This window comes from Schistocerca piceifrons, chromosome 3, assembly GCF_021461385.2.
Source record: "Schistocerca piceifrons isolate TAMUIC-IGC-003096 chromosome 3, iqSchPice1.1, whole genome shotgun sequence".
Lineage (NCBI taxonomy): Eukaryota > Metazoa > Arthropoda > Insecta > Orthoptera > Acrididae > Schistocerca > Schistocerca piceifrons.
The window spans coordinates 743,680,215-743,697,824 of record NC_060140.1 but is presented as its reverse complement, the minus strand read 5'-3'; the positions used below and the strand labels follow the sequence as shown (position 1 = coordinate 743,697,824).

The 17,610-nt window shown below is 41.0% G+C and overlaps 1 protein-coding gene across 3 annotated transcripts in view; it reads left to right on the top strand.

The window, feature by feature from the left end:
• Window positions 1–17,610, top strand: part of LOC124789656 (post-GPI attachment to proteins factor 3) — a 131,636-nt gene that overhangs the window by 43,117 nt on the left and 70,909 nt on the right. For 2 of the 3 annotated variants that reach the window (XM_047257089.1, XM_047257090.1), the window contains one exon: window positions 13,179–13,315. In XM_047257089.1, the coding sequence (XP_047113045.1) occupies window positions 13,179–13,315 (137 nt within the window). Of the gene's footprint in view, window positions 1–13,178; window positions 13,316–17,610 lie in introns of those variants that run through there. The other variant, XR_007016148.1, reaches the window with a different exon arrangement.

Here is a 17,610-nt window from a genome sequence, read left to right as displayed (position 1 = left end):
TCTCGGTGGCGTTCCTCTGGCTCCCGGGACACGTTGGTATATGTGGAAATGAGGCGGCCGATATAGCGGCCAAGCCTGCAGTCTCTCTTCCTCGGCCAGCTATTCAATCGATTCCCTTTGCCGATCTACGGAGCGTTTTATGTCGTCGTGTTGTTCTTTTATGGCACGCACATTGGTCGACACTTCCCCATAATAAATTGCGGGACGTGAAAGCTCTTCCTTGTGCTTGGACCTCTTCCTCCCGAACGCGTCGTCGGGAGGAGGTAATTTTAACTCAACTCCGAATAGGGCACTGCCTTTTTAGCCATCGACATCTTTTAAGCGGCGATCCTCCCCCACTCTGTCCCCACTGCTCTCAGCTGTGGACGGTAAGACACCTTTTAATTGAGTGCCTTAAGCGCCTGTCTACAGCTGTCGCCTGATATATCGTCAATTTTAGCAGATGACACGCGCTCGGCCGATCGCGTTCTCGAGTTTATTAGTGCCAGTGAAATGACGTCAGTCATTTGAAGCTTTTTTTGGGGACAACCAACCCCTTTCTGTAGTGGATTTTTAAGCCTTCCTTCTGCTTTTAGTTTCTCCAATTTTTTGAGCTTCGCTCCCATTGCTGCTGGTCTCCATTTTCGGCTCTTTACTGTTTCCTAAGTCACGGACCGGTCGCTAATGACCATAGCAGTTTTGCGCCCTAAAAAAAAAAAAAGTTGCCAGCTCACGTCTATTAACATTGTAAATTTGCGTTTTCCAACAGAGGGATGTATTTCTGTTAACTCTTGTGTAGAAAATCAATACCCATTACACAGTCTGTAACTACAGCATTAACTACAAGGAATGTGCCAGCTGTGGCTACACTTCTAATGGTAATAGGTATACAGGCCTGCTGTCTCACATTCTGTGATCAGGTGCCTGTAGCTCCCATGACCCAGCAATTACTGATTGGCAAAGTTGGCATGACTACCGTCTCTCATAATTTTTCATAAAGGCTGTGGGATGTCATGCTTATTGCTGCACCTGTGTCCAAAATCACAACAGTAGGAATATCTCTTACATTTGCATTGAGAGCTGACTGTGAGTGATATTAGAACATAATTTGTCTCTGATATCACCACCATTGTCATACCTTGTAATCTTGGTTTCTTTCTGTCTGCCCTGTCCCATGTGAAGGTACAAGATTTTCCAGAAGTTTTGTAGCCAAAGGTTATCTAACCCCCAAGGGTCCCACAGCATTTTTGTGGGTATGTGTGTGGCATACATGGGGTCCTGCACTATTGCAGACTTTCTTCTGTTCTGGGCTGCATTCCCTTCCCCATATCCACTCCTTCCCATCCTAACTCCTCCCAATCCTGCTCCCCCACCACCCCCCACTACTCTTTGTCTAACTCAGTGTTTCTCTCTATGATGAACTGTCTATTCCCTCGGTTCCTCTATTCCTTTTGGTTTTGTGTTGCCATGTTGCTTCTTTTTTTTGGTCCCACTAGGGGTTTGAGCTCCCTCTCTAAATTCTGTTTCTGTAGTATGATACATCTGGAGAAAAACTCCCTCTCCAGACCTCAAACGTGGATTTGTCTCTCCCCTCTACTCCTCCCCCCTCCCCCCTCTCCTGCTCTCTCCTCCCCTCCCCCCTTCCCCCTTTCCTGCTCTCTAGGTCAACAGCATGTGTAGCCAGCCATGTAATGGGGGTTGTTGCGTACCCATCTGGCAGAGCTCCCTGACAACACAGATACCATATTTCTGGTACCTGAGCTATCAGTACCTCTTGCTCTTTCTGGAGTGTCTGAACTGCTGGTAATGATTGGTGTGCGAGGTTGCCCTTGCCACGGCCGGGTGGTGCCCACAAAGTGAGGCTCCTGATCAAAGTATTTTGTACCAGGGTGGATGCTCTGCACATGAAGTGCGCTAAGCTCCATATCCTGGCTGCTCTTCTACAGCCTTTTCTTCAGACAGGAACAGTTCTCTCTCTACTCCTACTTTTGCTTCCTCGACTTTTCCCTACCTGACTACCTCTTGGGAGGAGGGCGAGGCCCAGTAGTTTGGGTTGAATCTCTTTCCCCATTACTTGGGTTTGTTTCAGACAGACGGGGAGACTTTTTCCACTGCCAAAGTGCTCTTCTTTGTAGAACATACTGAGGATAAGTTTGGTGAAGTTGACTCATTTAGTATAATGTGATCTGGTTTCCTACTGGTTAACACCTCTTCTGCCACCCAGTAGGCTTCCCATTGTACTTGCAAGTACTTAAGTCAACATTACTCTTCACCAGTCCTTAAATATGATCCAGAGCATTATTTTCCCCAGGGACCTCCTCCTCCAGTCTGACGAGGAACTCAGAACTACTCTGAAATGACACAGCGTTCATTTCGTCTGACAAGTCCACAGGGTCCTAAGAACAATATTGTTGATTCCGGCACTTTAATCCTGGCTTTTGGGGGTGTTACCGTTTTGGAAAATGTCATCGTTATGGTTTAACATTGTGATGTGAAGCCCTATATTTGACCTCCCATGTGCAGTTTCTGGTATCTTTGTTTTGGTCGCATGTCTTCGCGAAGTGATACGAATCCTGTTTATGGTGACTGTGGCTGCCCTCTCCATGTGGGGAGCCTTTGTACTCCAATGCCCAAGTGTGTGTACTGTTCTGGCCCACATTCTCCTTGCTCGCCAGAGTGTCCCATCAATGAAAAGGAAAGGAAGATTCAGGAATTACTCTGAGGCTCGTTAGAAATTCAACCATCTCCACCCAGTATCTTTAACATCTGTCTTTGCTTCTGTTGCGTCCTTTCCTCCTCCTCCTCGTCCTCCTCACCCTCACGTCTGTCCTGTCACACTTCCCTTTCCTCCTGCCTGGCAGTTCCCATTCCCTTCTGTCACAGAACTGCTCCTTCTTCTTGGTTGGAAAATAAACACTCCTCTCTAGCACCCTGTCAGAGATAGGGCTCCCTCTACGAACCCTCCTCCCTGGTGTTTCCTGGACAAGAAGCCTGTTACTTGGTCGGATGCGGGACCCACGCTCTTTCAGATCTTGATGTTGTTGTGACTTGCCCTCTTCCTGACCACACCTCTTCTCGCCCTCTGAAGTGAAAGAAGAAGAAGAAGAAGAAGGGAAGAAGAAGAAGAAGAAGAAGAAGATGAAGATGCATAAGTCTCAAGACGAGGGCTCCCCCGCCCCCCCCCCCCTCCCCCCGCCCCGCCCCTGCTGAAATCATAGTGGGTGTCGCCTCCTCCTTCTCAGTCAGGGTGTCAGGGTCTGAACTTACATTCATGAATGTCGCTCCATCCTTACTGGTGACAGACACTAACTCAGCACAATGACTGATTATTGCCCATTCGATATCCATCTGACCTCTTATACTACTCTCCTCAAATGGAACTGTAATGGTTACTATTGTTGCCTTTCAGAATCGCAATCTCTTCTTTCTCTGTCCTTTGTAGCTCATGTTATACTGCAGGAATCTCGTTTTGTTGGTACTCATTCTACGACTCCTTGTTATTTTTGAGCCTTCTGCCAGAACCAGATTGGCCCTTTGTGAACCTCTGGTGATGTCTGTATATTGGTCTGCATGGAAATTGTTAGGTGTTGAGTTCCTCTTTATACTGTGCTGGATGCGGTCGCTGTTCAGATCCATTTAGACTTGTCAGTAATTATATGCAGTCTTGTCTCCCCTCAGACTGGCCTCCTACACTTCCTGCTCTTTCTGCCCTCCTTTGACAGTTCATTCCCCCATTCCCTCCGCTTGAGGATTTTAAGGCCCGTAACCGTCAGTGAGGCGGTACTGCAACCACTGATTGGGGCAGGATAATTGAAGACCCACGGGCAGGGCTTGACCTCTGCCGCCTTAAAACTTTGGCCCCCACATACTTTAGTGTGGCACATGGCTCTTTCTCAGCGATTGATCTTACAAAATCGTAGCCCTGGATTTTTTCCCTCTCTTCAATGGGGAATTCATGACAATTCATGCTACAGTGATTATTTTTCAACTGTCTTATCTTTTTTTAAGTATCAGTTGCCTGGACACACAGGTGGGTCTTTCGTAATGCTGACCGGGGTGTCTTTTCCTTGGCTGCCATTCCAACTGCTCCACCACAAAATGGCATTGATGAGTCCGTATGGAGTCTGACTGATGCCTTTTTTTCAGCTGTTGGTTTGGTGATTTCTGTTTCCGTGGATTTATTTCCCAGTTGAAGACTGTCCCTTGGTGGATCCCTGAAATTCCTGTGGCTATTAAAGACCACCATTGTGCCTTAAAATGCTGCAAATGGCATCTGTCTCTCAAACATCTCCTGGACTTTAAATGGTTTCATACCTGAGCCTGTTATCTTCTTGAACACCAGAAACAGATTTGTTGGGAACGATATGTCGCTGCCTTAGGACTCCACATTCCCACTTCATAGTTACGGGCAAAGGTCAGGCACATTTCTTGACACCACCCTCCTACAGGTGTCCCAGGATTTTCCCTGAATGGTGTTATTCCCACCAGCCCTGGCTCTATTGCCGACCATTTTGCCAGACATTTCGACAAGGCCTCAGTGTCAGTCCTCTATTAGCCCGCATTCTGTCTTCTCAAACATTGTCTGAAATAACTGTGTGTTGGTATTCTGCATCATGTTTTCTGTTGCATCATCCCAGCAAGGGATGTAATGTTTGCTGAGCCGTCATGGTATATTACATTTGGCTGCACCAGTCAAGACTCTCAAATTTCTTGTAGTTTTATACTTTTGGGGGTATCCAACATCAGTTGTTGTTGACCTCCTGATTATATTGATTCCACTTATCTTTCCGAAATTCGATCTTGGTTTGTTAATAGAATTTATGATAAGTATTTCAAATCCTGTACTGATTATTGTGGGGCAGTGTTCGCTTCTTGGGAAGCTATATTTTAAGCAATTTTCTAGCTCAACTGAAAGGAAGTGTGTTTTCATCAGTGGAGGGAAGGCACAGGTCAGGATTGGTATCAATGTATCATCTAGCAGAGTGAAAGGTGTTCATTTCTTTGGCATCATAACGAAGATAGAGTTGTTCTCCTTTTGCCATTCTACTAGTTGCTCTCCATTATCATCACTATTTTATAATCACAGGTAGTGTGATGGCTGCTGAGATTTCATAAGTATATTCTTAGATATATACATATACTGAGGGTAAGACTGGAGTGGGCCACTAAGTGTTTGGTGGTTTGTAGACTGAAACAACAGTTAAGCCACTCAGCTCCAGAGTGTTTGCTTTGATGTCACAGATCTCTTGGCAACTCGCTCCATCAATATAAGCTAGGCCATTTCTTACATAAGTGATAGAGCCATGTACTGGTGATGGCAGGTATCCTATCATTACACTCTTTGTTATATTATCTTCATTTAGATTGTGTTCTAGGAGAGATTTTATATTATTGGTATTACGATCAATGGCCAGTTTGCTCAGGTACTCACATTTGTGTTATTGATAGTTCTTCTACATTTATCTGTAAAATATGGATATTTCATCCAAATTCTGTTGACACTGAGAAGAGCCTTTGTTGCAGTTTGTTTTCTTGTGCTTTTGGCTTGGATAGCCATGAGAAATCTTTGATATAGTATGGCTGTCGCAGGTGTAGACTTTTCGCCGGGATGCAACATCATGGAGGTTTTCTACACGTCGCACTCTGGTGCCTCTTGTAAGTGGTGGGGTTATGTCCTCCATCACTTTTTCTGCATTTTGAGGCCTCCAGCTGCACTTTCACGTGCCTTTCTCCCCATTTTCTTCTTCCTTGATCCTTTCTCTAGTCATTTTTTACCTTTGGTAGATCTTGGGGTTTTCTTTCTTTGGGTTTCATGCATTGGGCCCTTCTTTGCTGTGTAGTTTTGTTGAATTGCCTGTTCCTGGTAGGAGGACCTCACAGTATCGTCCCTTTAAGCCAACCAACCAAAGTTTTTGGAAATAAATCTTTTCATTGATTGAGGGTTAAATCTTTATTAGAAAGCTTTATTAGTAACTAGATGATTTGTTCATTTGTTTGTCCAGAAAAATTATCCAGAACTTAAAATTTTAATTATTATGTAAGAGGAATTATTAAGGAGCAAATCTAGTTTGTATGTTCTATTACTCGTCTGAGGTATTCTGTGTGGGCACCATGGCATAACCAGAATGTTAAAGCTGTACTTGGCAAGTAACTGGAGGTGTAAAAGAATCTTCTACACGAATTATGGGGTCAAGGAAGACCAACAACCAGGAGAGTATAACAATAATGTGTATCCTGATATACTGATGTATTGATACTCTTCTTTTTTTTTTTTTTTGGGCGGGTGGGGGGGGGGGGGGTGGTGAGGGGAAGTTTGCTGTTTGTTCATAACTGGATGAGTAACCTCTGATCACATTTTGTAATTAAAGGCACAAGAAAAGCCTTCTCTATACATCGGAATTGATGAGTCCTGGGTTTGGTAGTAAGTTGAGCTCTTCCATAGACATAAGACGGATTATCAATGAGTGGGGAAGGGACGGGGGGTTGCAAATGTCTTGGAGCTAAAGATGAGCAATAAATAAATTTATAAATTAACTGAATCCTCACACCCAATCTTCAGCCAGGTGTTTATACCAACAAGTGGCCAAATTTAATTTTCCAGCACAGAAACAGTCATCAGTTACTATCAGTTCTTGTTTCCATCTGAATTAGAACTCTGCCAGTTAGTACTCATGTTATAAGTGGCTGGTTGGTAGTGCCACTAGGAACTGTTCCGCCTGTTGGAATAAATTATTCCCATAATTATTTCTAAGAGCGGTGTACTAAAACTATGTTTCCCAAACGTCTTACAAATAGAAAACATTGTTTATTGTTATTAATTTATACAATGTTGAAAAGCTTACACTTTTGTCTATTCGTCAACATAGTCTCCATTTTGTTTGACACACTGTTGAAGACGGTGCTCCGGCTTTTGTATTCCTAAGTCGAAGAAGTCTCTCACCAACCTGTTGAGGAAGTGAGTAACCACTGCTCAAACTTCATCATCGCTCTTGAAGTGTTTGTCACCTAAGTGTTCCTTTAGCTTGGGGGAGAGGTGATAATTGCTGGGGGCTACATCTGGGCTGTACAGGGGATGGGGCATAACAGTCCACCCAGATTTCTTCAAAAGCTCCCGTGTTTGATGAGTGACATGGGGGCGAGCGTTGTCGTGAAGAAGCACTAGTCCCTCCTTCAGTTGTCCTCTCCAGTGATTCTGGATTGCTCGCAGGAGTTTGGTCAATGTTTCACAATATCTGTCTGTGTTTATTGTTGTCCCTGGTTGCTTAAAATAATGAGTACCACCCCCTTCTGATCCCAAAACACAGTCACCATAACCTGCCCTGCTGACTGCATTTGTTTGTATTACTTTGGTTGCGTTGAACTGGAGTGATGCCACTGACAAGATTGTTGTTTTATTTCGGGAGTGTAATGAAACACCCTTGTTTCATCTCCTGTGATGATAGAGTCCAACAAATACTTCTTCTTGCCTCCCCTCTCAGATTGTTGTTGAAACTTGTGAGCACAATCAAGGTGTTGCTCCTTGTGTCCATCAGTCAGCATCCGGGGGACCCAGTGAGCACACACCTTGCAATAACCCAATGTTTCTGTTAAAGTTCTTTCAATTGTGCCATGGGAAGATGCAGGAATGTGTTCAACAAGCTCACGGACAGTGACCCTCTGATCTTTGAGCAGCTGACTGTTGATCTTCTGGACAATTGCACCCGAAACTGGTGGTCTTCCACTCCATTCTTCATCGTGAATTTCCGTGCCACCTTCAGCAAAAGCCCTGCACCATTTGCAGACATGCTGAACAGATATGCTTTCTTCACCATAAACCTCAGTCAGTTGCCGATGAATCTCCACAGGCAGTAACTCCTTGCATGGAAGAACCAGATTACTGCTCAAACCTCGCACTTGGCGGGAGCTGCGATCAACACTTCCATCTTTGACTGCTGCCAAGCCAACACTGAACAACATAGTGAATCCCGGATGGGTGGGCTCGAGAGTGGGGGAACCACTGCACGTGGCACTGTTGTTGGATTTAGCCTAGCACCTTCTCTCGAGGCTGTAGCTCATTGGGAACCTTACTTTTGGTACAACCATCATATTATTGTTGTTATTACCATTATGGTTCTCACCATTCATCTTCTGTTGGCCATGATTGTTTGCACAGTTTTGTATGCACTCCTTTGTGATCATGGTGATTGTTCTTACCGTAATTGCTATTCTGGGAAGATGACTTTGTTTATTAAATGAATCAAGTCTAACACGAGCATAAATTCTTCTGTTTTAGATTGGCTACACTGACTAACTTCTCCCAAATATGAATGAATAGTTTTGGCTTTAATATCCTCACTACCACATGTTGTGGTATTGAACTATCCCAATATCTGGTCTTACTTGTGTACTTTTCTAAAAAATTTTGCAGGCTCCCTTGGCGCATCTGGAAGGGCTCGGGATTGAATATCTCATTAGACAACCTATCCTGTACAGCCAACAATCAGTACTTGGCCAAGAATGCCCATTCAAATTCATCATAAGTTTGGCAATACTCAGCAATGTCTGTAGTCCACAAGGCTACATAACCCGTAATAAAGCCTGTCATGAAAACAGTTCCTTGCAAATCCAACCACGAATGTGGCATCAGTTCATGAAATGTTCTTATAAAAGCAACAGGATGCACACATCTTTTATCCGGCATGAAAACTTGAAATTATTGCTGCCTTCTAAGATTTTCTTCCCTCATCATACTTGCGAAATGTGGCAGCACACCTGTATCACAGGACCAATTATATGATGCTGCACATGGTACCTAGATTGCACTTGCAGTAATTCTCTCTACATTGGCTCGGAAGAAAAATTTTCCTCCAAACCTGCCTTAGACATATTGTCCTTTGTTATATCTCATACTTCCAATAACTCTCTCTTCATTTCCTCTTATTGGTTGCTGAAGGCATTCTGCCATGGTGAAAGATCTTGGCTTAGCTTTTTGTTTGTGTTTTGCAGTTCACTATTGTCTGGCTGATTTTTTACCTTTGAGGTTTCTGTAGAAATCTTACCAGTGGCTTCTTGTATTTTTATGTCAACTAACTGGAAAATTTGTTCATCTTGAGCTGAAGCCTAAGTAGTGAACTCGTCTGCTAAGATTTTTCGCTGTATTTCAAATTTGTTGCATGCCATCATCTCTTGCTGGGCAGAGAGATTATCTGCTTTAGATGCAAACTTCTGAACAGTTTCTGATAGCACAGTCTGTATGTGACTGCAGATGCCAGCAGATGTGAGCTACAAAGCAGCTGTCTCATCTGATAGTTCTTTCTATAGCACATCTTGCTTAGCAGAAAGTACTTTAATTTCAGTTGCAATAACGACCTGTTTCTTAGTATTTTCCAGAATCTGAGTGAGGTCCCTCGAATCGGATATTTTTTGCCTGGTATCTCATTGTGCTTTCTAGCAAACACCAATGTGTTGTGTTTTGTGTTTCTTAAAAGCATGGATTATGGTGCTGACTTGCCAACATGACATCTGACCCGACTATTTTTTGAACACTAGAATCCATATTAGCCATCTGTGATCAAGTCTTAATCATTCCAAGATTTTATCTAAATTCCCAAAATCCATACTTCAGTTTAACAGTCAAACACCACACTGAAAATGTAGTTCATCGTAGTTACGCAACATTAAGTATGTCACAGTTCGGTTTGTGACAAAAACATTCTCTAAGCACTATGCTATGATAGAAATTCAAATTACTTAAACAAATTCTATCTACAGCATGTCTACAATACTATAAAGCACAGTATAGAATTATGATTGTGTTAAACTTAACACGCACACTCTTTTATGAAAAAGTGTAACTTTAGCTTCCACGAAACTGCTCCGCTTATGAGATTCTTGTTAGTTCAGTGTGCTGGTACTTTGACTTTTTATGCCTATGACTAGTGCAATATTCAGTCATTTCCATGAAACAGAAATCACGGTTGTATTAATATACATAAAATAGTGACACATTTTTCAAAGCATCCTGTCTTGGTTACCAGTTACAGCATGCAAATGCTTTAAACAAACAGAATATATGTAGGAGTATACCGTGTTCCCCATCCGGTGTAACTACATTCTAATAAATCTGATTTCTAATGCAAGTGATGTTAAAGCTAATCCCTGAAATGGGCTTGTATCATAAGTGCAGGTTCTATTGTTGCCAAATGAAAAAATGATTAATGATTGTGAAAGTTAGCTAACAACAGATAAGATACTAATGTGCAACACATTATAAATTTGACTGTTCCTTCAAAGTGAATGATAGGCATTAAATCTCTCCATAAAACTACTTAAATGTTTCATAGATCAGGATTGAGAAACTAGGAAGTATAACTTGATGAACACTCTGTGTGCTTATTAACTCAAGATAGCTACACAAAACGTGCCTTCTCTTTTAGTCAGTGCAGCATACAGCAAACAACAATGAGACTTTGATGTTACTGATAATGTGGTTTATTACTTCGTGATAACCAATAAGTCAAGTTGATAGTAGCATGAAGCCTTAAAACATGATTGAAATATAGAAGCTTTGGATTCGTATGTCCCAAGCAGAGATAAACCTACAGCACAAAATGCACAGTCTTAAGTATGATACTACAGTAGTCCATCAACAAAGGAAGTAGCTTACAGAACACTTGTTTGACCTACACTTCAGTATTGTTCATCAGTCTGGGATCTGTACCGGGTAGGTTTGATAGAGGATGTAGAGAAGTTCCAAAAAGCCACATGTTTCATTACAGCCTCATTTAGTAAGCACAAAAGCGTGACAGAGATAATCAGTCATCTCCATTGACAGACACTACTAGATAGGTGTCTTGAATCATGGTGTGGTAAACTTAAAATTCAGAGGTTATACATTCCAGAAGAGTCAACCATTATCTCTGCTTACATACAGAAGGGTCCAGAAATATATAGACACTCTTTGATAGTCAATGTTAATGGAACAAAATGACATACCAGTAAAATTCTTGCACAAGAGGGGGAAGGGAGGTTATTTTGTGTGTTGAAAATGACTGCCATTAGCAGCCAAACATCAATACTGCTTAACTGCTGACCAAACTACAGCTGTCAGTGGTGCCAATGTGGTAGCCGCACAGGATGCCTCAGTGGTTTCCAGTAGCTTGTTCAGTGTAGCTGGCTTCTGTTGAGAAACTTCATTTTTCAAGGTCCCCCATAGGAAGAAGTCAAGAGGTTTCAGGCCTGGAGACCATGGTGAGTAATCAGCAGCTTCTCTTTGCCCTATCCATCATCCAGGTAGACTTTCATCCAAGTAAGCTCTGTCATCTCTGTGTTAGTGAGGCAGAGCAGAGCATCATCTTATTGTACATAAAATCTTTCATTTCGAAACACCTCTCAAGTGGCAGATAAAATTGATGTTTGTAGCATATAAAGATACACATCACCAGTTAAAATATCTTCAAAGAAGAATGTGCCAGTCAAACCTCATGATGACAGATCACACCACATATTAACACCTGGTAGATTAACATGTTTGCCCTTGTGAACGTGAGGATTTTCAGGAGCCCAGTGCATGCAGTTGTGGCAGTTTACGGTACCATTCAGTTTGAATTGCACCTTGTCAGACCAGGTAACCATCCCTGCAAACCATTCACCCTTGCGAAGAGTGTTTTCAAACCGCTTGCAGTACTCTCTCTTTCGATCCGGGTCATCCTCGTTCATAGCGTGCAGCAATCTTGGAATGTACACTTTCCATTTGCAGCATTCAGAATTTATTGTTACACTTGAGCAGCTTACTTTAGGTTAGGTTAGGTTAGGTTAGGTTCCAGCTCCACAGATTTTTGAGGTGACTTAATAAAATGTTGCAACACAGCAACACTGGCAGCTAGACTTGTTGATGTTAGACTTTTCCTTATACACATCCTGAACATTTCTGTCAGCTTCAAATTTATCTTGAATACAATAAATTATATGCATTGGTGGCTGAGTTCTGTATACATTATGCCATTGCCGTTGTGCCTTCATTATGTTTTCATACTTCCAGTACCACTTCAGTGTGTTGCTCAGACAACAATCTTACATCATTCATTGCTACACTATCATCTACAGGCTGCACACCAAGATCTTTTCAGAAAACAGTGGATTATGCTACCGTGCAAAATTGCAATAATATGTCATTTTGTTCCAAAGATATTAACTATCGAAGACTGTCTACATTTTTCTGGACCCTTCTGTATGTATCACTGAGAGACCGTGAAGGTAGAATTGGAGAGATTCAAGCCCACACAGAAGTGTAAAGACAATTCGTCTTGCTGTGAAACCATACACAACTGGAACAGGAAAAAGGGGAAGCAACAGTGTTACACAGAGTGCGTTCTAACACCCACTGTAAGGTCAGTTGCAGAGTATAGATGTAGATGTATTAAAAATATGGTCTTTAGTTGAAATTTTGGTTATAGGACATAATGCCACTTTACCTCTCAGGTACAGCATTGTGTTTATAATAGATAAGCACGCAACAATAATTGTTCACAGTAGGCCAAAATAAATTAGAAAAGTTTTGTTGAGTTACAGGACCACTATATTTCTTAGATGGGGTAGGTGGTGAAATACACTTTGGGATGGGTAGGAACTTCATGCTTTAGAACCTGCAGTAATGCCCATCCTTCAGTCAGTTTCATATTTCGGCTGGAAGCATTTACCACCGCTTTCAAGCCCTGCATGTCAACCTAACATTTTGCTCATTGAACATGCCTGGGATATGATTGACGAGATACGTGTTCATTATGGTCCTACGGCAATCTATGGTGATGCTTTGTGACATGCAATCTGTGTGGAGGGAGATGCCCTAGGAAGATGTCCAGGTTCTCCTTGATTCTTTTTGCTATGGCTTTGAGAGGCTGTAATAACATTTCGTGGAGACACCATATCAAATTGTTGAAGATAATGTGCAGTCCTATAATGCTGATCATTTATGAATTTCATGTATCTAATGTGTTATATGAACTTCATTTCAGTTAGATCTATCTTTCTTGGTGTTGCAAATTTCACAATGTTTCATAATTAGTTTTCATGTGCGAATAACTTGTTTTTTTTGAAGGTTTTTGCACATTACAAGATAGATCAGTAGCACTTATTAGAGTAAGATGCCAGAAAGATGTTTCTGTCATGTATAATTTTAATAATGCTGTAGCACTTTGCTGACTGACTTTCTCGTATTTCAGGATGATGTCTGGGAAAATTAATCTGCTAACAATGTTACTGACAGCAGTGAGTCTTCTGTTTTTCATTCATCACGTTACATACTTGACAATGGTACACTTCGATTATGGCTACAACATGAAAGCAAACATTGTTGTAGGTAAGTATACTGATTCTCCTTTATACAGCATTATACATCCTTTTCTCTAGTAAAATTTAAGTCGTCTTTCAAAATGTGTATAGGATTCACACTTTTTGGTACTAATATTTGTACTTCTCATTAATTTATTGCAATTACTCTCATCACATTGTGTTACATTTCCTTGTAATTTTCTGTTGACCTACTATGAGTTTTTCTCTTCATTACAAATTATGTAATCAGGAGTGTATACATTTGACTCCTTTCCTCTTCCAATCCCACCTCCACCCTTCTCCCTTTCCCCCTCATCCTTTTCTGTTGGCAGTACATAATTTAAATTTTTGGTCAGTGAGCCACTATATCACTATATGGTATGCTGTAGGTTGTAAATAATATACTGGTACTATTTCTTATATTTTCTATTTCATTTATGGATGGTAGACATAGAGAATGACTGTCTGTATGGATCATCTTCTATACATTCTGTGCTGAATGGTCTCTGAGGTATGGAAAGAAGTCGAGGATGTACATTTTATTTAAGAATAGTATTATGAAACATCTTAATTAAATGGTGTAGTATTACAGTGCAAATAAATAATTTGTAGTTTAATGCATTAATTTTAAGAGTTTTACAAAAATAATCGTCAGTGAGATGAACAGTTCCCCAACGTAGAGTTCTGTAATTAATTCAGTTATTGCAAGACATTTAATATGTTATATTAGGTTGTTGAATAAATGTGAACCTGTGTATCTGACTCATTCCTGTACTATTGTTAATCCCTTAAACACTTTGTTGAGTTTGTTTTTGTTCCTAATATTATATTTCTGTTTTGTATCATTATAGTGAAAATAATGATGAAGACACTAATGAAAATATGTATTTCAAAAAACTTCTCAAAATTCCAAGTGTCTATGGGTTCTCTGCAGGGTGATCTACAATAGTCACTTTTGAAGTTTATACCATCACCCACCAGGCAGTGCTACAGAGCTATGAAATGTGAACATTCTCACTGGATGATTTTTTTTTTTTTTTCCATGAAGGCCGTTTGTTCAATGTTTGGTAATTCAGAAAAGACATTACAGTTGATTTGCAGAATTTCATCATGGAGCTACTTCCATCAGCAATGAACTATAATGCATTTTGCTGTCAAAAAATCTCATACTGGTGTATTTTGCTGAGTTTGCCCAAAGTTCAAAAATAGGCTCCTGTGTAAGCAAATGAGCAAAAAATTTGACTGAGAAAATGCAGCATCCTAACGGGATGTGAGACTTCGCAATATTTGTACAATGTGGAAACGAAGCAGCAATCAACTGTTTGGGTGTTCCAAGACAAAAGTTATTCTTTGGCAAAGCTCTTCCATCACATTATTGTTTGTCTCTTTGATTACATTGGACAAATAGCAACCACTGCTCTGCAGCAGCGTTTCTTAATCATTTTGATCAGTAGAACTCATTTTAATGTCCTCCTTTATCTTAGATACCCAGATTTGTTTCTGTAGTACATTCTTAATGTAACATTTTTTAAGATGATTATTTGCAACAAAAATGACAATTATTTTAAATAATGTTTATTTGATTCAAAAAATAATTTCAAGAGTAACCCAAAAGTTCTTAAAGTAACTGAAATTTAAAGTGACATAATCAAACAGCATCAACTTGCCTACTTTCTTTTGGAGCAGTTTCGTTGGTAATGCCCTCATTACTACCATAATTGTCATTAGTAAAAGAGGTAGTTATTGTGTCCAAAGCAGAGTAGCTAAGTTATCGAGAAGAATGCTGCATTGAACCTTTTTCAAGCCACCTTTCCACCTTGCAACAAAATATCGAAAACAATTTTAAGAGGAAAAAGTGTAGAGGCAACTACCTTTTAAGGCCAAATAAAGTTTTAACATTGTCACAGCAAACTTAAAGGAAGAAAATTAGACTTCTTCATTCAAAAGCATGACAAATTCATAAAATTAAAACTGTTTATGCTCTTGTCTAGTTGCTTTCATTCTTGTATGGAACAGCAAGCACTAGCTGGAGGGACATAAGTGCAGTGTTGCACCACTGTCGAGACTGAAGGGCAGCTGCGGCCTAACTAGCAGTGCCTGGGAGCAGATCATCTCTCATTGCAGGAATGTGTAATCTGCCATTGCCTGCTTCTGTTCCTGTAGGTAGACTTTGATGCTGCTGGTCTCTCTCCTGTCAGGAGGCCACAGCATATCTCTGCATGAATTCACATGCTCCGAGTAGAGCTGGTGGCTTCTTTTCCTGTGTGCAACCTTTGATGGGTTCATGGGAGTCCAGGTCATCTTCTTCTGAAAGCTATGCACAGCCTCACTCAGTTTGGGTGTGGCCACACACTAGTATGGCAAGTTCATTGGCCTTATGTTGTCAGCTTGGTGTGAGTCATGTGCAGAGACGTACATCTCAGTGGACACCACTGCAGGTATGCCAGCACTGATCATTGTATGTTGCATTTTATAGACAATAATTATTTGATGTTGTGATATTGTATCAATAATGCTTCCAGGCATCAGGCAGGCATCTACCCTTTGCGTTGCTGTTATCCATGTCCTTGGGTTGTGCACCATCAGCCTCGTGACCTCATCCCATCCACGATCCACCACCCACCATAGTGTCCTTCCCCACTGGTGCTACAGAGAATCTAGTTAGCAAACATAATTGATTAAACTCTAACAAACATGATATCTACAGGTCACGCCAGTCCATTTGTCAAATATCCTCCCATTGCAACCATGCATTGTCATCAATAAAGGTGAAGTCAGGGTTGATGCAACCCTAAAAAAGGTGCATATGGGGAAAAAGTAGAGTCACAATAATGTTGACCTGTGAGTGTACTTTTTCAAAGATTTGGAGATCAGGGTGTCCATGCAACATTATGCCTCCCCAAATCATAACAGTTGGATCAGCAAAACAATCATGTTTGACTAAGCTGCTTGTACCCTCATGTGGTGAGAGATGGGAACACCTAATACACCCAGGAGCATTATCGAACATGATTTTTTGATGCTCTAGGTATTATGGTGCAGCAAGGCATAATATTACATGGGCATATTGCCATCCATATCTCTTAACACGGTACACTCAACACATTATTGTGACACTGTGTTCTTTCCACATGTCCATCTTTTCAGAGTTGCATTGGCCATTACTTAAGTTTTGCGAATGGCAATGTGCAACTGCATTGAACAGCGCAATTGGACGAACTCTTGGAATGAGAGAATATTTGGCAAATGGAGTAGGTCTGTCCATTCCCCAGACTTAAATCCCATTGAGCATGTGTGGAATTCATTGGGGATCCATATTGCAGCACTTCCACATGCACCAATGACCATCCAGCAGTTGTCAACAATGCTAGTGGAGGTATGGAATGCCCTGCACTAAGACCTCCTTACCACCTTACCAACCTTGTGGCCAACATGGAAGGGCGTTACAGACCAGGCATCGCTGTCTGTGGTGATCACATCCCCTGTTGAGGACGATGTCCAGTGGACCATCTTAAATGGCAGTGACTTCAGTGTAATTATTGTCTTTGACACACACACACACACACACACACTCACACACACACACACACACACACACACAGAGAGAGAGAGAGAGAGAGAGAGAGAGAGAGAGAGGGGGGGGGGGGGGGGACTATAATATTTTGTGGAGTTTTGTGAGAAACGTAAGAGTTGTGTATACAGAGTCCTGTCATAATTCAGTGATAATCCATATGCCTCGAAGGATTTGTTTATATTTTAATGTCATTGGATGTCTTTTGTGGATCAGGATTGGTACTACTTTTTCCTATACTTTAATCATCCGCAAAAAGAGCGAAATTTGATTTTCTGACAATAATGGAAGTTTAAGCCCATTTATATTTATCAAAAACAACAAAAGACCTAAAAGAGAACAGTGTGGTACACGATATCTCATTTCTTCAAATTCTGAATGCCTATTGGTGTATAATTGTCTTGGAATTGATACCTGCTGCTTTGTGTCATGCAGTGAAGTTGAGAACTATGAACGTGTTGTGTTGTCTATTACTTTGTTTATTAGATTAACTTTTTTGTCGTGATACCATGCTGCACACTATTGCCATGACTAAATCACAAAATATTTCCAATGATGATAATTCCTGATTGTCAACTTCTAGTGTACTATCTGTCAAGGTAAATATAGACTGTTCCGTTGACAGTCATTTTTTTTATGTCCAAATTTGCTTGCCACTGAAAATATATTTATGTCATAAGTGTTTATAAAATCTATTATTCGTGACTTCAAAATTTTTTGAAAATGTTGGAACTAATGAATGAGTGTATTAT